The 22,415-nt window shown below is 50.8% G+C and overlaps 2 protein-coding genes across 3 annotated transcripts in view; one reads left to right on the forward strand and one right to left on the reverse strand.

Moving 5' to 3' along the window:
* The first annotated feature begins 240 nt into the window (after positions 1-240).
* Lhfpl7 (LHFPL tetraspan subfamily member 7) lies at positions 241-7,418 on the forward strand. The gene is made up of 3 exons (XM_052755014.1): positions 241-903; positions 1,694-1,832; positions 3,437-7,418. Exons 1-3 carry the CDS (start codon positions 613-615, stop codon positions 3,688-3,690), a joined length of 684 nt encoding a protein of 227 aa, XP_052610974.1. The 5' UTR covers positions 241-612; the 3' UTR covers positions 3,691-7,418.
* A 115-nt stretch (positions 7,419-7,533) lies between these two features.
* The window catches only part of Sgsm1 (small G protein signaling modulator 1), a 71,776-nt gene continuing 56,894 nt past the window's right edge, over positions 7,534-22,415 (reverse strand). For both annotated transcript variants that reach the window (XM_052755013.1, XM_052755012.1), the window contains 4 exons: positions 19,987-20,096; positions 18,195-18,291; positions 15,962-16,129; positions 7,534-9,453 (listed from right to left, as the gene is read on the reverse strand). In XM_052755013.1, coding sequence (XP_052610973.1) covers positions 9,365-9,453; positions 15,962-16,129; positions 18,195-18,291; positions 19,987-20,096 — 464 coding nt within the window. In that variant the 3' untranslated portion in view covers positions 7,534-9,364. The remainder of the gene's footprint in view (positions 9,454-15,961; positions 16,130-18,194; positions 18,292-19,986; positions 20,097-22,415) is intronic.

Here is a 22,415-nt window from a genome sequence, read left to right on the forward strand (position 1 = left end):
GCAGGAGGGGCAGGAGGGAGGGGCAGCCGCGACATCTGCAGTAGGAAGTAGACAGCGCGAAGGATGCTACTTAGATCACTTTCTCTTTTTCCTTTCTTTCTTTTTCTTTTCTTTCTTTCTTTCTTTCTTTCTTTCTTTCTTTCTTTCTTTCTTTCTTTCTTTCTTTCTTTCTTTCTTTCTTTCCTCCTCTCTCTCTCTCTCTCTCTCTCTCTCTCTCTCTCTCTCTTTCTGTTTGTTTTTTGAGACAGGTTTTCTCTGTGTAGCGTGGTTGTCCTCGAACTTGCTCTATAGATCCAGCTGGCCTCCAACTCAGAGATCTACCTGCTTCTGCCTCCCAAGTGCCAGGGTTGAAGGTGTGTGTGCACCACCACTGCCCAGCTTCACTCTCTCCTTTTTATTCAGCCTAGGCCCCCAGCTTCACGTCATCCACGTTCAGGATGGGCCTTCCTAATCTAGATGACCTCTCACGGAGGCTTGCTGGTTGAAGATCTTGTCAAACTGACAGTCGAGATTAACCATTAACCGTCGCAGGAGACAGAAAAAGGCATGAATGTGTGTGTGTGTGTGTGTGTGTGTGTGTGTGTGTGTGTGTGTGTGTGTGTGTGCAAATGAATGGGGACTGGTGTGTCCCCGGCCGGGTCACCTCATTGTGCCCTCTTCACCTCTCGCCTTGTCTTGACCCCTAGACCAGCCACGTTCCTGATGGAGGTCGGCGTGTGGGCTGCCCTAGGACTCTCCCTCACAGGCATGTCTGGCCTCAGCCTGGTCTCCCCTGCCTGGTTCCAGAGCCCTTCCTTCTCCTATGGTGTCTTTACGTACTGCTCCTGGCCACAGGGTGACCGCTGGAACCAGAGCTGTGTGACCTTTGGGTCCCCGAAGGACATGCCTGGCTTGGCCTGGAAGGTGAGATACAGCTCTCCCAGGGCTGCTGGCTCCCGAGGAGTAGGCTCCAAGGGTCCTTAGCTTACCACCGGCTGTCCCAGTGTATGAGCCCACAGGCTCTTAAGCCCAGAAACTGTCAGAAACACCCAAAGAACTTTGCATAGGGTTCTGGGCTACACCTCTGAGCTCTGGGCTCTGCAGGCATCGGGTAGGGTGTGACTCTGTCTAGAGGCAGCTCTTAGCCCTCGAGAACCCTTGTGCAAGCCAGGAAAAAAATCACCTTCTTCAAGACACCATACTGACACCTGCTAGGAAATCGCTGCCATCCACAAGCAAATCTGTGGCAGCTCTGCAATATACAACCTGCACACCCCGACATGACTCCACTCTAAGCACTGTGGAGTTTAACAAATGAAAGATGAGGTGTTCAGGTCATTATGGTTACACATGTCATAGCGATCAACAGTGGGGAGGGTGATGAGCAGGTACTTAATCCAGCACCTAGGAGGAATATTATACAGCCTTCAAAAACGGATCACAAAGCTGACATTGCAGATTAGGGCCTCCTCCTGGCGATCCTGGCAAGTGCTTACTAAGGGCAGGAGGTAGTGGTTCACTGACCCGGATTCTGCTTCTGTTTATTTGACTAGCTGTGTGTCTTAAGGCAAAGGGCTTACAATCTCTGTTTATTTATAGGGAAAATGGGGTTATAATAACACATAGCTGTTGGGATCATTTCAGGGACTCACTGGGCAACAGGCAGAGTGATTGCCATGTGCCCCATCCCACCTCCCTCTCCTCTCTCCCGAAGGTCTCGGCTGCAATGCTCCTGGGAGGCTGGGTCCTGCTGGCCATTAGCGCTCTTCTCCTTCTGGCCTGGGCACTGGCCCCGAGAAGGTTGTATCCCGGGAGGGGCCCTGGTCCAACACCCATGGTGCAGGCAGCAGCAGGTAGACTCCCGCACACAGTGCTGAGATCTTGGAGGCGAACCCCGAGATTGTGAACTACCCCTGTCCTTCAGCCATTCAGGACTTGGGGACAGGAGGACACACGATGTTGAAGCCACCCACACCTGGCCTTAGCTGACCTAGTGTCTACTCCTATGTCTCTCTGTGGTCCATCCATTCTGTACCTTGTTTACCAGAGCTACCACTGCACGGCTGGATAGGCTGTGCACCGCCCAAGGATGCCCAATCAAGAGCTGAGAAGGTGCTGGGGTCTAGTCCTCGCTTCCCTTCTGCTTCAGTGGAGAAGGGGTCGCTCTTCTCTAGTTCACTGGGAGCCTCTGGTGGCCTGAGCCCCACGGTGGCTCTCATCTAATTCACACACTACCCCTCCCACCCAAGCCAGAATAACAAGGCCCCACAGGCTCCAGCTCAGGCTTCCTCTCCTGCACTGGCGTACGTGATCTCCTCCTGCCCTCCTGCCTCACAGACAGGCCCAGCTGAGGGAAACCAGACCCAACCAGCCGACTGGCTTATCCACCTTCCAAGGGCTTCCCATGGCAGGCAGAGGGAAACCCAAGTCTCTCTCTCCTGCCTCAGCCCTCCCCGTCCTGGCCTCACCTTTCCAGCTGCCGGCTCCTCTCTGGTGCTGTAATCCCACACTCATGCCACAGTCTCCTCCCCTCTGCAGGAATCTGCTTGGACCTTACTTCCGAGCAGGGAGCTGCTTTCTCCTTCTCAGTGGGAGGACCTCCCCCCACCTCCAGCTGTCTGTCTGTTCATTTTATTTCTAGCCTTACTGTCCCCACGGGAGTTTCTTTTGCCTGTATTTTGTAACGGATTCTTGATCTTTCGAGTCTGTGGGAAGAATACACCTAGATACATAGTATGGAAGCTCCCCAGGAATCTGCAATTTGACACCCCAGGATCTACCCTGATGCACTGGGGGTGGGGGGTGGCGATAGGGAGTGGGGGTGACAAACTGAGCAGAAACAAAGTATCACTCTCTGACAGAGCTCTTTCCTGGGGGTCGATTTTCACTTAAACATTCACAAAGCACAACACGGAAACTCTGAAACACAATTTCCTATGGGCATGGTGCTAGGGAGGGAACCTAGGACCTTGGGCATGTATGTGTGCCTCAGTCTCTAGAGTGGGTGGATGGAGAGATGGGTCGATGGATGGATGGGTGGGTGCATGCACAGAGAGATGGGTAGGTGAGCAGGAAGATGGGTAGATGAATAGATGGGTAGATGGGTGGGTAGGCGGTTGGAAGGATGGATGAATTGATAGTTGGATGGATTTGATGGATGGATGGATGAGTGGGTGGATGAATGTGTGGGTGGGTGGGGGGATGGATGGATGGGTGGATGGGTGGGTGGGTGGGTGGATGGATGGGTGGATGGATGGATGAGCGGATGGGTGGGTGGGTGAGTGGGTGGGTAGGTGCATGGAAGGATGGATGAATTGATAGTTGGATGGATTGGTGGACAGATGGATGGATATGTAGTGGTGGTAGGGGGTGGCAGGGTGGTGGTTGAGTCCTGGAATGATAGGTCATCCCAGAAGCCTTTGCCCAAACACTGACTTTCCTTTTCTGCTGCCCCCAGCGGCCTCCACCCTTGTAGGTCTGCTGGTTTTTCCAGCCACTCTGGCTTCCCCGTTAGCCAAAGAAGTCTGTGAAGGCTCCTGCACATACTACAGCGGAACATGCCAGCTGAGCTGGGGCTACGCCACTGCCATCTTTAACGCGGTCCTGACCAGCCTGCTTGTTGTCATCAGATGGCCTCAAACGACTGCGATCCAGAGGACAACCAACCCCTCCTCTAGTGACACTCGGGGAATCACTCTCATGTCAGAATAAGCAAAGGAGCATCACTCAGGAAAAGCAAAAGACAAACAAGAACAATCTACTCTATAGTTGTATGAAATTGCTCCATACTCAGGTTCAAATCCCACCTCCTCTGCTTCTATGCTGTGTGACCTCAGGCAAATCGCTTTCCCTTTCTGGACTCATTTATTCTTTGGTAAATTGGAGGTTGGCCTACTTAGTGGAGTTGTTATGAAGGACTTTGATTTGCCACAGGTAAATCACCTCTTCGTGGGCGAATTCTTGTTTTCTCTCGTCCCTTATAATCCCTCCTCTCTTGCGGAGCTTGAGCATCTTTATTTCCCAGGAGCTGTTTAGTGAATCTGTTGTGTGCAAGGTGCTGACTCCTGCTGGGTGCGGCTCAGAACCCATCCCACCTTCCACATAAGTAGAACACTGATGAGGAAACCCTACTGTTTCTGGGGGCTCAGAGGCCTTCCATTTGTTTCTGATGTCTGCCTGCCTGTCTGTCTCTAGACTTTTTTTAAAAAATGATTTATTTATTTATTATGTATACAGTGTTCTGCCTGCATGTGTCCCTGCAGGCCAGAAGAGGGCGCCAGATCTCATTACAGATGGTTGTGAGCCACCATGTGGTTGCTGGGAATTGAACTCGGGACCTCTGGAAGAACAGCCAGTGCTCCTAACCTCTGAGCTATCTCTCCAGCCCTGTCTCTAGACTTCTTGTCTGTGATGTTTTATGTTGATTGTCCAGTTGACAGGACCAGGAATCACCTCAGGAAGCAACCTCGGGCATGCCAGGGAGAGACTTTCATAATGAGGTTGACTGGGCTGGGAAGATGCACTTGAACGTGCAGCACCATCCCGGGGGCTGGGCTCCCGAACTGCACAAAAGTGAGAAGGTGAATTGAGCACCAGCATTCATCTCCCTCCACTTCCTGACTGTGCGTGCAGAGTGACCAGCTGCCTCTCACTCTGGCCGCCATACCTCCCCTGCCATGATGGGAATCGTGGACTAGAATAAACCTGTTGTAGAATATTATTTTAAGATGTGTTATTTTGTTTATGTTGCATTTGTTTAGCTCTGTGAAGCTGTGTTACTGTGCCTGTCTAAAACACCTGATGGTCTAATAAAGAGCTGAACAGCCAATAGCAAGGCAGGAGAAAGGATAAGTGGGGCTGGCAGGCAGAGAGAATACATAGAAGGAGAAATCTGGGGGAAAAAAAAAGAAGTAGCCAGAGAAGGAGGAGGACATCAGAGGCCAGCCACCCAGCTGTACAGCAAGCCACAGAGGAAGAAATAACAAAAGGTATACAGAAATAAAGAAAGGTAAAAGCCCAAAGGCAAAAGCTAGATGGGATTAATTTAAAGTTAAGAAAAGCTGGCAAGAAATAAGCCAAGCTAAGACCAGACATTTATAGTTAAGACTAAACCTCCATGTGTATATTTATTTGGGAGCTGGGTGATGCCCCCCCTCAAAGAGCAAAACCAATCAACAACTAAACCCCCTGAGACCACTAATCTGTCATCCACTTGACAGGCTCTAGAATCACCTGGAAGACAGACATCTGGACAGGCCTGTGGGGGACTGCCTTGTCTGCAGGAAATGAGGAGGGACCAGCTGCCCACACTGGTTGGCACCACTCCCTGGGTTGGGATCCTGGAGTGTATAAAAAGGAGAGAGGGACCGAGCACCAGCACTCTTTGCTCTCTTTTCTTCACTGGGGATATGCTGTGAGCCTTAGTTTTCAGGTCAGCCGTCCACAAGCCCTGCTGGGATGATCTTTGCAGATGGACACAGCTGGCCTGACAAAGATGGGGGCGGATGGCTTGGAGGGTCATCCTGTTCCACAGCCGTAGAGCTGGGATCCGAAGTCTCCAGAGGGTAGACGGACAGACGATCCCAGTTCAGTTGACATTGTGAGAAAGTCACCCCTATTTCCATTCCTCCTTCACAGCTTGGAACACGATCCTCATTGGGCTGTGGTGTATCTTCAGTGCTTCTCACATCTCTCTCTCTCTCTCTCTCTCTCTCTCTCTCTCTCTCTCTCTCTCTCTCTCTCTGTGTGTGTGTGTGTGTGTGTGTGTGTGTGTGTGTGTGTGTGTGTGTTCTAGTGTGGAGCACAAACGTGTGAGGCCAGAGGTCAGCCTGGAGTGCTGTTCCTTGGGTACCATCTGTCAGGTCCGAAGGAAACTCCAAGTCCCTGAACTCCAAAGGGCAGTCCAAATATCCAGAGATGAGCTCACCCGGGGCTGCAGGAGGCTTCCTGGTGTTTAGATCAAAGCCAGAATTCCTCAGGGACCTGTGAAGCTGGTTCAGCTTTACCAAAATAAGTCATTTCTCTTACCTCTGACAAAAAGGACGTATGGCTCTCCAGTTAGTGTATTACTAACCATGGCGCCTATCAGCATAATCAAGGTCTGTGCCAGCCTCCAGGCTCCCTCAGTCCACACTCACAAGCACTTGTTATATATCTCAAAGCTCCGACAACCGTCTCCTGGCCCTCCCCTCCCCTAGCAACTCACCCTTCTTGTAGCATAGCTATTCTAACTACCCACTATGTTCCTGCTAATCTCACTGTATTTTCTCTGTCCTCTATCCCCTGCTATGTCCCCGTCTCTTGCAGACAGCCCCAGCCATGTCCAGTCGGTTGGCTATGTTCAGGCTACTTCTTCCTCTGCTCTGGACCCTTCCTGATGCCTCCGACTGATCCCATACCATGGAGTGGTCGCGTAGTCCGTTTACACACCATCCACCTGTTTTGAGACAGTGAATCTCAATGGCAGGACTGGTTGGCCAGGGAGCCACTGGATTCCTCCATCTCCCATTTCTCCGGCACTGGCATTCCAGATGTGTAGAGCCACACCTAGCTTTTTTATGTGGGTCCTGGAGACCAAACTCAGGTCCTTCGGTTATTAAGCATTTTGCCCACTAAGCCTCCCACACTGGACTCTCTTCCTCAATGTCCTAGTTTGAATCTTAAGTGCTGCCAGCTTAGTGTGAGGAGGAGGTGATGGACCCTTAAAGAGATAGGGCTGAGAGGGAGGTATTTAGATCACTGCGTGGGGGGGGGGGGCGTGTCCTTGAGGGTAACTGTGGGAGCCAGTCCTGTGGCTTTGCTTTACGAAGGAAGGGGCAGAGGGCTCTGGGCTCAAAGCCTCTGCTGAGAGAGAGTATTTCCAATAATCATTCTCACAGTTTTCTGCTGCCTGTGCCAAAAGTTCTGGCTTCCTCTCTGTGGTTTTAAAAGTGAGTTGGTGTAAGGACACTGTGCCTCGGGAGGTGAGCAGAATCACGCCCAGTGAGGGACTTGGACATGAGGCATGACGACGTAGGTTCGGGGTCGGGGAGAACCTCCTTGGTCATCGGACTGGAGAAAAGAGTGTCTGCCAAGGTCAGAAATGGACAGCACCCCCTCCCGCTGCCCTGCTTTGGCCATCCCTCCTTTTACTGGGGCCTCCCCTGGGAGAGGAGGCGGAGGGGGAGGGAAGGTGACTGGTCCCACCATGCTGACATGAGAAGGTGAGGGCCTCCCAGATGAGAGAGTGCCTGCCTATAATCACAGCACTTAGGGGGAATCGGAAGTTCAAACCCAGCCTCAGCCAGCCTCTGCTGGAAAGGAAGGCCAAGACTAGCCTGGGCTACATGAAACCCTGTCCACCCCCCCCCCACACACACACCCCACAAATGCTGGACGTGGTGGCACACACCGTTAATCCCAGCACCTGGGAAGCAAAGGCAAAGGAATCTCTTGTGTTCAAGGTCAGTTTGCTCTAGATAGTAAGTTCTAGGCCAGCTAGGGCTACACAGTGAGACCTTGTCAAAACAAAAACAAAAACAAACCAAAGAAACAGCAAAATAACTAGACCCACACTTAGGTTTTCCACTCGGCTATATTTGCTCTGAATAGAGCCACCTCTTCAGTAAACACTTACAAGACACTTGGGCAACACTAAGAAGAGAACTCCCTGGGCAGGGGGGACACTCCCCCAAGGCCCAGCATCCAGGACAGGAGAAAACACGACACACAGACATCAGCTGGTAAGTGGAATAAATACGAGGCACTCAGAACCACAAGCACACGCGCTCGGGAGGCACGACAGGGGTCGGAGGGAGATCTTGTGCTATACTCCACACTGGCCAGTTACAAAAATAAATAAGGGTCAGGGGGTCGGGACCCGGCTGTGCTAAAATACCCCCCTTTGTGCCAGCGGCCCTGTGGCAAAATCAACGTTTATCGGACGCCCCTTTCTCCTCCCATGGTGGGAAGCTGGGGGTCTGGTTGGGAGGCGACTGTGGTCACCGGGTGGCCTCCCTTCCTGCTGCCCTGGGCACAAGTGGGGCTGTCCATGGAGATCCATTCAGGGCTCTCTCTGTCCACCCTACCCGCTGGGTGGAGGGCAAAGGTTTTGACTCAGGAGGGCTAACGAGAGAGGACATCACAAGCCTGCAGAGTGGGGCTCAAGGCATCCCCTGGAGATGTTTCAAACCACTCATGTCTCCTCTCTATGAACTCCTGCTTGCTATTCCTTGATTGCCCCAGAGGCTGTATGTAGGTCCTGGGGATGAGATTCCGGTGGGACTCTTGATTTCTGCTGCACCCCACCCAGACCGCTCTACTGAGGGACAGTGGGCGGGTCCAAAAGCTCATTCGGGGTCAGTGTGCGGATCAGCGGGTCTTGGTGTGAAGGTGTAGAGGAACCATTCTCAGACCCACCCCTGGTCCCAGCTCACCATCATGGAACACAGACCAATCCCACCACGGGCCAACCCCTGGCTCATCCCTCCTCTGTCCCGAGAGGACAAAGTGCTTAGAGAAGACCTAGTGTCCCTGAGCAGGGCTTCCACAAACACACACATCTGCAGGCTTCTGAGCCCAGGCCCACAGGTGATGGCTGTGAGGTCTCCCTTAGGGGAGGGGAGTAAGGGTCGGGCTCTCAGGAGTTCCTACCTCCCGCCTACAAACACTGCTTGGATCCCCAGGGCACTCACAGGATGCCTTCCTAAAAAAGAGTCTCCTGGCAGCAGGCAGAGAAAAGTCAGAAAACGCAGAGAGTGAGATCTGACTCCAGCAGGGCTGTAGGAAGCTGTGGGCTTCTGACAGGGCCATGGAACAGACCTCAGCATGAAGAGAACGGATGGGGATAGCTGGTAGCCCCTCCCCCAAGCCAGTGGTTCTCTGGTGGGGCACACCTCTGCTGTGCAGGGACATTTGGGTCACTTTGGGAGATGGTATGGGTGACATCCGGTGGTTCGAAGTCAGGGATGATGCTCAAAGACATCAGGGACTTCAAATGTGAGTAACGCCTAAGGGAGACCCTGCTCCAAGCCAGCCTGGCAGGAACATTCTGGAACACCCTCAGAGGCCCTTCCTTGCCAGGTGCAGAGGAAGCCCCGGAGGCCTCCTGTACAGATGAGGAAGGAACAGGGGACGGAAGAGGGACAACAGGCCCAGAGGCCACCTCTACTTACTCACAACCCCAACTCCCAAGAGGGGGAAATCCCAGTCTTGGGCAATCTTTGGTCAAACAGGAAAACTGTAAGGCTGAGCTGGGCTCTTCTCTACCCCACCACCCAGCGGCCAAGGTCAAGAGTCTGGCTCTCTGGACAGAAGTCCGCACTGGTCCACAGACGCAGGACCTCGTGCTGGGCTGCAGGGGGGAAGGGGGTGGACGACAGCAGGGATGCCTGGCTGCTGCGGCCCCTCACTTGTTCTCGATCAGAATCTGCACTTTGTGCACCAGGTCCCGCGCCAGCTGCAGGATCTGCTTCGCATTGTGCCGCTCAGCCATTTCTGCAAGAGAAGACAGCACTCGTGAGCGGCCTTGTGGGTCAGCCCCGGGAGATTCCTGCGGCGCCTGGTGTGAACTCTAGGGTGTTCCCACCCCACAGAGTGACTCTGAGAAGAGGCATGCACCTCCAGACCTTAGCTTCCTCTGCTGTAAAAAATGAGGGTCGCGCCGGGCGGTGGTAGCGCACGCCTTTAATCCCAGCACTCGGGAGGCAGAGCCAGGCGGATCTCCGTGAGTTGGAGGCCAGCCTGGGCTACCAAGTGAGTTCCAGTAAAGGCGCAAAGCTACACAGAGAAACCCTGTCTCGAAAAACCAAAAAACAAAACAAAAAAAAAAGAGGGTCACAACAAGAAGCCGCTGCACAACATTACCATGGAAACATAAAGAAGTGATGCTGGATCAGAGTGTGTGCTAGGAGAAGGCTGTGTCTTCCACCCTTCCCCAAAGGTAGAATGTCTGTGAATACTTCACAAAGTCCGTGTCAGGCCAGGCACAGCAGGGCACACCTGTAATCCCAGCACTGGGGCAGCTGAGGCAGGAGGATTGGGAGTTGGAGGCCAGCCTGGGATACAGAGCAAGACTTTGTCTCAAAAAATAAAAGGTAGTATAAAGCCTGTGGCAGATTCTTCAAGATGCTGTGGGGATGAAGAAAGCCATGAACGGTGGAAAAGAGAGGGGAAGAAACATCAAGAGCCACACAAAATGCTGAGATCATCAAAGCTTTGCACACAGCGGGATAATTGGAAGCTTGACTTTATCACAGAGAAACCATTTCAAAAAGAGAAAGCTAGCTAAGACCACAGTTCCTAAAGCAGCTGCTGAGGTACCCCTAGGGTTCCTAGTCAACTCGGGGATACTGCGGGCTGTGGAGCATTTGGAGGGACCTCGGCAGCTGTCAGCTCCACACGCATTGCTGGGATGAAAAAGCAAGGACCATGTGAAAGTCTCAAGGGAGCAGGAAATGAGGGGGTGGTGGTGTGTAACCTCATCATGAGGTGTGCAAAGCCGTGCATGGCCTGACAGGTGTGTCTATTCTACAACCAGTGATTTCACGAAGTGAGGGACGATGGGAAATGGGGTTTCCTTCAGGTGGTGTGTGGCAAATAGTTTCTGAGTGTTGAGCACAGGACAAAGGTGTCACACGGTTTGGACCTCACTCCTTACCACTGGGAACTTTGGCTTGCATGGGGTGCATATTGCAGAAAAGTTACGGGTGCCCCGGACTGAGGAAGTTTGGGAACTTCGGGGTGTTGAGGCAGGAGGATTGGGCTGAGGTGTGGAATGTTTTGGGTTCTTGATCACACTTTCAAACTGAAACAAGAAAGATGTGCAACAAGAAAGGATGCTTAGTAAATTACAGGATCGTCATGCGGGGTGCATACTGCAGCCCTGGAAAAGAATCACGTGCGGTAATTTTTGAAAAAGTAGATACAACTGGGGTCTGTGATGGTAACAACAGAAAATAAACAGCCATGGGAAAGAACGGATCGGTAAGTGGAGGGTTAGGACAGTCCTACGTGACCCAGGCTGGCCTTGAATCCACTGTGCAGCTGACGAGGACCTTGAACTTCTGATCAGTTGAGGTTCTCTTTTCAAATTTAATTGAGTTTTTTGAGGATTTCATACATGAGTACTATATTTACATAATTTCTACCTCTTGCTCTCCCCCCACAATTCCTCCTATGCCCCCCCAATTCCTTTCAAACTCCTGGCCAAGAATAATTATTATTGTTACATATGTGTGTGCCTATGTGTGTGCATATAAGTGCTTCCTGCTGAGTCCATTTATATGCATATATGTTTAGGGCTGATCATTTGAGACTGGGTAACCTAACAGGGGGGCTCATCCCTGGGGAAGGTGGATTCTCTCCTAGCCACCGTTGATTGCCCGTAGCTCTTCATCTAGAGGTGGCGGCCTTGTGAGTTTTCACCGGTCCTTGCTGGCTTGTCAACAGGTGCTGTCACTCCTCTGGTCTTGTGTAGGTGACCAATCCTTTTAGATTTCAGGGGTGCAGCTCCCCTATCGCATACAGAAGACACAATCTCGCAGCAGACATTCTGGTCCTCAGAAACAGCCTTTCACAGAACCCAAAATGTCTTCATGATAAAAGCCCTAGAGAGAATAGGACTCAGGGGACACGTCTCTCCATAATAAAGGCTATACAGGAGAGACCCACAGCCAACATCTTCCTAAGTGGAGAAAAACTCAAAGCCACCCCATTGAAATCAGGAAGGAGAGCACTGTCCACTGTTCCTACTCCCTTCTTCTTCTTCTTCTTCTTCTTCTTCTTCTTCTTCTTCTTCTTCTTCTTCTTCTTCTTCTTCTTCTTCTTCTTCTTCTCTCCTCCTCCTCCTCCTCCTCCTCCTCCTCCTTCTCCCTTTTTCTTTTCTTGATTTTTCGAGACAGGGTTTCTCCGTGTAGCCCTGGCTGTTCTAGAACTCACTCTGCAGACCAGCCTGGCCTCAAACTCACAGAGATCCACCTGCCTCTGCCTCCCGAGTGCTGGGATTAAAGGTGTGCCACTACCATCCATCGCCTGGCTTCCCCACTCTTTTTTGATGTGTACTTTAAGCACTAGCTGGGGCAAGAGTCCAGAGAAGGAAAGAAGGAAAGTAAATGGACACAAACTAAAGAGGCCAAACTAAGCATGCCTGGAATCCCAGAACTCAGAACGCAGAGGCAGGTGGATCTCTGTGAGTTTGAGGCCAGCCTGGTCTACAGAGTGAGATCCAGGACAGCCAGGGCTACACAGAGAAACCCTGTCTCAAAAAACAAACAAACAAAAAAAGAAGTCAAACTATTCCTATGTGCAGATGACGCGGTACTGTATATAAGAGATGCTAAACATCCTACCACAAAACTTCGCGAGATGATCAACACTTCCAGCAATGTGGCAGGATACCTAATGAACTTGCAGCATCAGTAGCCTTCCTACACAACAACAGCAAATACACTGAAAGAGATCATGGACACACTCCCCCTGACAACAGCCTCCAAGAAAGTCAAATATCCAGGAATAAACCTAACCAAACAGGTGAAGGACCTCTACAACAAAACTCTTTAAACTTCTGAAGAAAGACTGAGAAAGACCCCAGAAAACAGAAAGACCCCCTCCCCCATGCTCTTGGATTAGTAGAATCGACACTGTGAAAAGGACACCTTGATCAAGAGCAGTTTACAGATTTGGTGCAACCCCAATCCAAACCCCCATCTCGTTCTTCACAAAAATGGAAAGAAACATTCTAAAACCCACAAGGAACCACAAAATCCCTGGATAGCTAAAGTGACCCAGATCAGAACAAACAATGCTGGGGGGGGGGTGATTAACATTCAGGTTTTAGAATATATTACAGAGCCACAGTAATAAAAACAGCTTGATCCTGTTTTTTAAAAAAAGACATGAAACTAATGGAACAAAACAGAAGACCCAGGCATGACTGCAAATAATTCCAGCCATGTAATAATTGACAAAGACTCGAAAGCATACATCGGAGAAAAGAGTGTCTTCAATCCACATCCCTGGGAGAACTGGGTGTCCATATGCAGAAGAATGAAATTAGACCCGTATCAACCACCCTGCACAAAACTAACTTCAAATGGACCAAAGACCTTGTGCTGGATACTTTCATGTCAACTTGATACAAGCTACAGTCTTCCTCGTCTGAGAAAGTGCCTCCATAAGATCAGGCTGTAGGCAAGCCTGTAGGGCATTTTCTTAATTAGTGATGGACGGGTGTCTTAGGGTTTCTATTGCTGTGAAGACACACCATGGCCATGGCAATTCTTATGAAGGAAAACACTTAATTGGGGTGGCAGCTTACAGTTCAGAGGTTCAGTCCATTATCATGGTAGGGAGCGTGGTGGCGTGAAGGCAGACATGGTGCTGGCTGCATCTTGATCAGAAGGCAACTGGAAGTGGATTGTGACACTGGAAGTAGCTTGAGCATAGGAGACCTCAAAGCCCATCCCTACCCCCACACACTTCCCCCAACAAGGCCACACCCACTCCAACAAAGCCACACCTCCTAATAGTGCCACTCCCTTTGGGGGCCATTTTCTTTCAAACCACCACAATGGGGGCGGGCCCAGCCCATTGTGGGTGATGCCAGGTCCTGGGTTCTATGAGAAAGCATGCTGAGCAAGCCGTGGGGAGCAAGCCAGTGAGCAGCACCCCTCCATGGCCTCTGCATCAGCTCCCGCCTCCAGGTTCCTGCCCTGCTTGAGTTCCTGTCCTGACTTCCTTCAGTGATGAACAGTGATATGGAAGTGTAAGCCAAACAAACCCCTTCCTCCCCAAATTGCTTTGGTCATGGTGTTTCATCACAGCCAAAGAAACCTGAACTAAGACAGACCTCAGTGCGAAGTTTGAAATAGCAAAACTGCTAGAAGAAAACGTAGGCAGAATATAGGTGTAGGAAAGGACTTCCTGAACAGGACTCCATTTGCTTAAGAATTAAGGCCAACGATTGGCAAGTGGGACCTCATGAAACTGAAAAGCTTCTGCACAGCCAAGAAAACACCACTTGAGTGAAGAAGCAGCCTGCAGAGTGGAAGGGAGTCTTCGTCACTAATTCATCTGATTAATTAAAAAACGGGGCCGAGACCTGCACAGAGAGAGTTCTTGAGAGGAGAAATAAAAATGGCTTGCCAGGCGGTGGCGCACGCCTTTAATCCCAGCACTCGGGAGGCAGAGCCAGGCGGATCTCTGTGAGTTCGAGGCCAGCCTGGGCTACCAAGTGAGTTCCAGGAAAGGCGCAAAGCTACACAGAGAAACCCTGTCTCGAAAAAAACAAAACAAAACAACAACAACAAAAAAGCCTAAGAAGTATCTAAGACAAAGTTCATCATCCCTAGCAATTAGGAAAACGCAAATCAAAACAGCTTAGATTTCATTTTGCCCCAGTCAGAACAGCAAAGATCAATGGAACAGCAGACCACAAATGCTGGAGAGGATGTGGGGGAGGGGGGCTCATTCACTGTTGGTGGGAATGCAGACTGGCCCAGCCACTCTGGAAACCAGTGTAGAGAATTCTCAAAAGCCTGAAAATAAATCTGCTCTCTGACTCAGTTATATCCCTCCTTGGCATATGCCCAAAGGACCGGCCATCACGTTCCGCAGACACATGCTTAGCCACGGTCCTTTGCTGCTCTCCTCACAATAGCCAGAAAATAGAAACAACAAAAACCTTCTGCGTCTGGTGACAGATAATGAAAATATGATACTTCTGATCTTCTGGCCTTTATTTCCAGGGCCGGGAATTGCAGGTGTGCACTGCCACACCCGGTTTGTTTGGGTGTGGTGGATGCTAGGCTTCTCGCACACTGCAAACAGTCAACTGAGTCACATCCCCAGCCCAGGGACTGCTTTTGTTTGTTTAACAACTGCACTGAATCTCTTGTGGCTTCCTGGTCAGTTTCTGGTGCTGGTGAAACTCACAAAGTCTGCCAGTGTTAATTTCTTAGTTTTGGTGTCGAACATTCCAGAAACATGTAAATCAGCAACAGAAATGAAGGAAACTAAGAAATGACACCACTTGGTTCCATATCTGTAACTTTCCTAGTAAATAAAATAAAAAAAGTCCTAAATTTAAAATTTTAGTAGATGACTAAAATCCAAACTTACTCCGAAAGAAAAAGCTGACTTGAAAGAGATCTAGCAATGTCTCTGAGGTGGGTCGCGGGTGGTTTTCTTCTCCTTCTAGAACCTCCTTTAGTCTTTACGTTTTGGGGTGAGATGCCAGGGATGAAGCCCAGAGTCTAGTATTTGCCCGTGCTCTGTGATGGAGCTGCAAATCAGCCCTCATTTTTAGCATTTAATTACCCTTTAAGTGGCAATAACACCAGCAATTGCCTTCCTTATTGGACCCCTCACGGGGATAGGTACCCAGGAAGGGCTTTTCCATATCTTGTCATTAATTCTCGGGACTTCCCTTGAGGGAAGAGGTGTTTGCAGCATTTTTCCCCTGAAGAACTGAGGCCCAGAACATGACGCCATTTAGACAAGGCCACACTTCGTGGCCCTCTGGGAACAAACACTAAGCACCTATTCCTTGCCACTCCAAGAGCATCCCTTTGCCCGCTTTCCCTACCCATGATCTCCTGTGGGGCAGACCTTGATAGTTCATGGATGAGGTAGATATTCAAAGGTAGGGTAGTACCTTGTCACTGGGCACAGCTAACCAGTGGCAGAGCCAGGCGCTGTCCCTGAAACCTCAGCATGGAAAAAAACATCTGGAACATGTTGAGATCCCAGCGGGTCCCTTGATATGGCACTAAGGGGCCACAGAGGACTGGGGAGAGGCTCAGTGGGTAAGGGCACTTGCTGTGCAAGCGGAGAACATAGGTTCAGGTCCCAGCACTGAAGTGTTATGTGCATGCCCTGGTGAGCTGTGGAGGCAGCAGGGTGGAGGCAGGGGAATGATTGGGGCCTGTCAAGCTGCTGGCATCTGGAGTCCCGTACCTGGGGAGCCCCACCTCCCAGTCCCGCCCCCAGTCCTGCCCCTTGGTACCGTTGAAGAACTTGATGATGTCTGTGAAGTCCATGTTGTTCTCCAGGATGATGTCTCGGTAGACCTCCACCAGGGCCAGCGCGATGAACAGCACATAGTGGGCAGAGGACACGTGCTTAGCTGCCCAGATCGTCTCCCACACGGAGAAAACGTCATCATAGACCAGCTCTGCGGGACACGACACACATGAGCATAGGATCTGGTCCAGGACAGGGTGCAAGGTCAGTCCTCCCTGCAAACGTCCCACTTCCCTAGGTGACAGTCCCAGACCAGCCCTGTGCTTATACCCTGCTGCAGCAGGCAGACCTCAGGCTGGGACGCAAGACACCCAGACCCTGCCATCCGACCCTCAAAGCCCGAGTTTCCCCATTTATGGACTTGGTCTAAGGTGCCTGTGTGAGGAATCTGAGCATGTGTGGGTTTGATTGGCATGGACCTGTCTCTGATCTGCCCACTACTTCTGTCTTTCCTCTCTCTCCAGCAGTGTTCACGGGTGGCTCTCAGTGGCCGAGTACATAGGCAGGCTGGCTGCTACCTCAGCCTAGCAAGGCAATGGAAGAGCCTTGAAGACAGCGGTTCTCCACCTTCCTAATGCTGCAACCCTCTAATACAGTCCCTCATGGCGGGGTGACACCTATCCATTATTTTCGTTGCTACTTCGTAACTGTAATTTTGCTACTGTTATAAGTCGTGATGTAAATACCCGATATACAGGATGTATATTGAACATGCAAATTGAACATAATTAAAGCATAGTGATTAATCACAAAACTATGTAATTATATTTCGTGAAATATTTATTTCTAACTACAAATAGATGAAATTTTATCTTGAAGCACGGTGTAGCATGGGTAGCCGTCTTAATGTAACAACAGTAAAGCTACATGGCTACATTTTGCAACAGTATGCGCAAAAAATCAACATCAGTGCCAAGATTGAGATTGCTTCTTCAGTTTCTAAAACCATTGGAAATAGGTTTTCAGATGTCTTAGGCAAGCCCTGTAAAAGGGTCAGTCAACCCCACAGGGGTCACAACCCACATGTCGAGAACCTCTGCCTTAAGAGCAAGACTACCAAATCCAGTAGGCTGGCATTGGGTCCCAACCCTTCACTAACCAGCCAGGGGCTGCAGGCTGGTGCTGTCCCTTTCCAGCCTCTCCACACCTCAACTTTGCATGGGACCTGCTGGTCACAGTAAAGGACCAGAGATGCCGTGGTCAGTGGTACTGCACAGCGTGGGGCAGGTGGTTAACGCCACCACACAGGTCAAGTGTTCCCAGCCCCACCCCAGGTTTGCATGATGGCATGCATTCAGAGGTGACATCCCTCCTATGTCCATCGTGAAATATGCTTGAAGTCCCCTCAACTGAAGAGTTCTTGGTCTCTGCTGAGCAGGAAGGCAGGTGGGAGGGACTCACCTGCAGAGAGGGGCGGAACCAAGCTTGGGCCCTGGCTCCCCTATTCCTAGCTCCATATTTGACTTCTTAAGTTTCCTCAATTATGAGTGTGTGTGTGGGTGTGTTCATGTGCAACTGTATGTGCATGTCTGTGGAGGTGAGATGTTGATGTCAATGTCCTCCTCTATTGACTTCCACCTCACAGAGCCCAGAGCTCACCGATTTGGCTGGTCTGGATGGCCTCATGGAGCCCAGAGCTCACCGATTTGGCTGGGCTGGCTGGCCAGCAAGCTCTTGTGGCCAACTTGCATCTGCCTCCCCAGCACTGAACCACAGACATGCCACATGCATGGCTGCACTTGGCTTTCTAAAATTTTTAAATTATTAAATTGGGAGACGACACGCAGCACAGCACATGTATCAAGGTCAGAGGACAACTTGCAGGAGTACGTTCTCTCTTTTAACCAAATGGGTTCCAAAGATCAAACTCAGGTCATCCATCTCGGTGCCTTTACCATCTTGCCAGCCTCCATGCCTGGCTTTTTATGTGGGTGCTGGGGTCTGAACTCAGGACCTTATGCTTGTTCAGGCGCTTTATTGACTGAGATATCTCCCAAGCCCCCGAAACAGGGATTTTATGGCTCCTACTGCATAGCCATTTTGCGATAAGGCATGTGCCAAGATGGACAGATCTGAGTAAATGTTCTCTCTTCTGCCACCTTTGCCGCATGCCTTTCACTCCCGTGTCCTCTTCAGCCTCTACTTCCCTATTATAACCACCCCAGAAATTCTACTGTAAGGACTCCGGGGACAAGCCCGCAGGTGGCGGTCTGTACCTCGTTTGAAATCCAGCAGGAACCAGCGGTAGCAGAAGTAGAAGTGGGTGTAGTCCCCGTTCTGATGCATCAGCTCGAAGAGCTCCGAGTCCAGGATCTGATGGAGGGAGAGCAGGCCGTCAGCCCCCTGGGAAAGGGCTGGGCCAGAGGACACAGCAGAGATCCACTGTGCTGCACGCCCACTCTGCACACCAGTCAGCTCTCAGGTCGGGTCAACAGTGAGCAGAACAGCGCACACAGACTCCTCTCCACAGAGGATTGACAGAGGCCAGCATGGGGCTGGCTCACGATCTGGGGAAGCTAGTTAGAACAACTCCACAGGCTCACACACTGGGACGGCTAAGATCAAAGGGACAGACAGTAACAAGTGTCGGCAAGGATTCAGAGTAAACAGCACCCTCACGCAGGGCTGCTGGGAATGCAGAATTGTACAGCTGCTGCCTCCGCTTCCCCAGCACCGGGCCGACAAAGCACACCACCATGCTCAGCTTTTACAAGGTGCTGGGGATCTGAACTCTGGTCCTTTTCCTTGTGCTGAGCCACATATCTCTCTCTCTCTCTCTCTCTCTCGTGTGTGTGTGTGTGTGTGTGTGTGTGTGTGTGTGTGTGTGTGTGTGTGTGTAGGTCAGAGGACAATGTGTCAAACTCTCTCCTTGTACCTCGTGGGCTCAATTGATCAGACTATAGCCCAGCTAGAGTCTAAGTCATCTTGTTTCTTCAACCTTTTGTATCCAAAATATTTGGTGGCTTTTCTGAATCCCACCAAAGCAGCAGCAAGAGCCACCTTGGACTTGAGCTCTCCCTACGGCACGTAAGAGTACCAGCCTGCATGGATTCACCTGCAGAGCTCGGCCCCGAAGCTGGCCGCTGGGCCTGCCACTTGTAGATTCTGATTGGCAGCTAGGTCCATGCAAATCAAAACAACTTTGAGATTTCACCTTAACCCAGTCAGAATGGCCAAGATTGACAGAACAACCCACAACCAATGCTGGCCGGGGTGGAGAGGGGCACACTCACTGTTGATGGGTTTGAGATGCCAACGGGTGCAGCCACTGTGGGAATCAGTGTGGAGAGCTCTCAAACAGAGAAAAACAAATCTAACTGTATGACCCAGCTCTAGCACTCCTCGGCATACACGTGAAGCCCTCAGCGTCTACTCCAGAGTTCACTGCTCCTCTATTCACAATGGCCAGGAGATAGAAGCAACCTAGTGTCCTTCAACGGACAAACGGAGGATGAAAAAGTGCTAACCCACACAGGGGAATAGGATTCGGCTCTAAAGAAAAAGGGAACCATGAGTTTTGAAGGTTAAGTGGATGGACCTTTAAAAGATCGTATTGAGTGAGGTAACCCAGACTCAGAAAGACAAACGTGGTGTGTTCTCTCTCTCATCTGACTCTCTTAGGTCCAAATCTTCAGATGCGAGTCCATAGCTTCGAGTCATTGCAGAACAGGGAAGGTAAAAAGGGGACCACTGTCGGGGTGGGGGTGGGGGTCAGGGAGCGACAGAGAGGGGAATAGGGGGGTACACGTGATCTGAAGGGGGGTGGGGAAGATGGAGGCCTCCAATTCGGGAAGGACGGGGGTGGGAGATAAACACAGAAGGAGGATAAAATCAAAGTAAGAATGTCTGAAAAAGTCATGAGGAATCACACTATTAGCTAGGAGTTTGGGCGTGCAAGCACTCTACCCCCTGCACCACACCCTCAGCCTGCACACTGCTCAATCTTTAATTATTCGGCTGCATGCTCTGTCTCCCCTAAAGTCAGAGCAGGAAGCCTCCGGGTCCTACCTGGATCAGGGACCTCATGTTGGCAAAGTGCGTGTCCATGGCACCTCCATGGGGGAAGTTTTGGTTCATCCTCTTCATGAGCTCCGTGAAGCAGCTGAAGGCCAGGGCCTCTGGGGACAGCGCAAGACAGAGGGTTAGCGGGGCTATGGCCTCAGGCAGTGGAGACCGCGTAGAGCAGAGTCCACGGCCACGTGAGGAGCAGGTGGGCAGGGAGGACGCAGCGGAGGCCACTCCCTCGGGTGCTCAACCGCCCTCAGTGCGTCACAGATCTCGCCTCAGAGGCGCTGGGAGGCACAGCCCCTATCAGACACAGACACCCCTCTGATAGGTCCCCACTGGTTGTGACATGAAGCCCACACTGCCTTGTTGGCCTCCATAATTCTTTCCTTCGGAAACTCTACCAGTTCATGGAATTCTCAAGTCTGGAAGTCACTGTGCTCAAAAGCAACTGTTGCGGGGGGGGGGGGGGGGGGGCTGAAGAGATGGCTCAGGGGTTAAGGGCACTGACTGCTCTTCCCAGAGGACCCAGGTTCAATTCTGAGGACCCAGGTTCAATTCCCAGCACCCACATGGTGGCTCACAACTGTCTGTAACTCTAGTTCCAGGGAACCCAACACCCTCACACAGACATACATGCAGGGAAAACACCAATGCACATACAATAAAAATAAATACTTAAAAAACAACAACAACAACAACAATGGACATAGCAAGGGCTTTGGTTGATGCTAGGTAAAGAAGAATAAACTCCTTTGGCAGATGCTGCTTAGAATATCTATTTACATTTATTAAGAAAGTAGGGGCCCGAGAGATGGCTCAGTGGTTAAGAGCACTGGCTGCTCCTCCAGAGGACTCGGGTTTGATTCCCAGCACCCACATGGCAGCTCACAATCATCTGTAACTCCAGTCCCGAGGGCTCAGTCACCCTCTTCTGGCCTCCTCTGGAGGCATGTGGTTCACAGACACATATGCAGACAAACCACTCACACAGCAAAATAAAAATAAACAGAACCTCAGACACCAAAGGCCCTGAGAAGTCCTGCAGTATAGAAACTTGAGTCATACTAGGCTGCACTTGAAAAACCTGGTAGTTTTTCTAGTTTCTCTTACTAACTCTGGGGAGAATGGTGTTATTGGGAAGTTCCTTGAGGGCAATGGACAATGGGTCCCACTCAGGTTTAAAAAGGGTCAGGATAGATTACAGAAACTGTGAGCAGTAGACGTCTTTATAGTCCGGCAGCCCATCACCCCTGGTGCCAGCACATCGCCTGGTCCACCTGTCAGGATTACGGTCACCCTGACGTGTTGCTGACTACCATCTCTCACAGTGCCACGCCTCCACTGCTCTGACTCCTTTATACCTTCAACACCAGGACCACCTGGGAGACTCTTACGCTTAACAAGTTTGGCTGCCAGCCTTGGCCCCCCCAAGAACCAGCTTTTGCTTACTAACCACAAGTAAACGGTCTCGAGAAGATTTCACATCAATGATGCTGGACTCATGTCTCATTTCTTGGCTTCGACCATCCCAGCAAAGTCACAAGCATTTACCTGGAAGTTTTCTTCTAGGAGTTTTACCACTTTGGTTCTTTCTGGGATCAAGTTCAAGTGTTTCTCGTGTGTGGCGCATGAGGCAGGGGTCTTGTGTCTTTTGCACGTGTTTCCTGTCATGGCAGCGACTGGTACCTTGAAAGGACCGAGCTCGTGGAGTTGAACTGACTCTGAAATCTGCTCAGTCAGCTGTGTCGACTGCGAACGTTCCTTTCTGGACTCTGAGCTGCAGTCCAGAACCTGTTTGCAGGCCCTGGTGGAGGCACCAAAGCTCTGTCTGTCTGTCTGTCTGTCTCTGTGTGTGTGTGTGTGTGTGTGTGTGTGTGTGTGTGTGTGTGTGTGTGTGTGTGTGTGTGTCACTCGGTTCTCTCCTTTCACCATGTGAGTTCCCAGGGATCAAACTCAGGTCATCAGGCTTGGTGACAATGCCTTTACCCACTGAGCCATCCTGCCACCGCACAGGGCTTTCCAGAGTCCGTACACGGTACAGAGGATAATGCTCCTCGCCAACACCAAGCCTTCCAGCTGTGATGAGAGATGTCCTCCACCCCTTATGTTTCCTCGCCCCCTTTGACCAACAATGTTTTGTGGTGTTCGATATTATAAGATAATAAGCCGCGCCCTTCAGAGGTATTGAAAACACTTCTTCAGGAGACGTTACACACAGACTCATCTTAACTTGACCTTGGGATTGTTCAGCTCAGCTGTGTAGAAACAAGATTCCTGCTTACGTTCTACAGCCCCAACGGACCCATGTGTTCTGTTTTCTTATTCTTTGGATTTTCATCCTAAATCATCCAGGACCAGGACACATCATAGATAATTTTAATTACTTTCCAGTTCTTCTTCCTTTTTTTTTTTCCTTCTAAATTTTGAGA

This window comes from Peromyscus californicus, unplaced genomic scaffold (genome assembly GCF_007827085.1).
Source record: "Peromyscus californicus insignis strain IS unplaced genomic scaffold, ASM782708v3 Scaffold_2__1_contigs__length_46816999, whole genome shotgun sequence".
Lineage (NCBI taxonomy): Eukaryota > Metazoa > Chordata > Mammalia > Rodentia > Cricetidae > Peromyscus > Peromyscus californicus.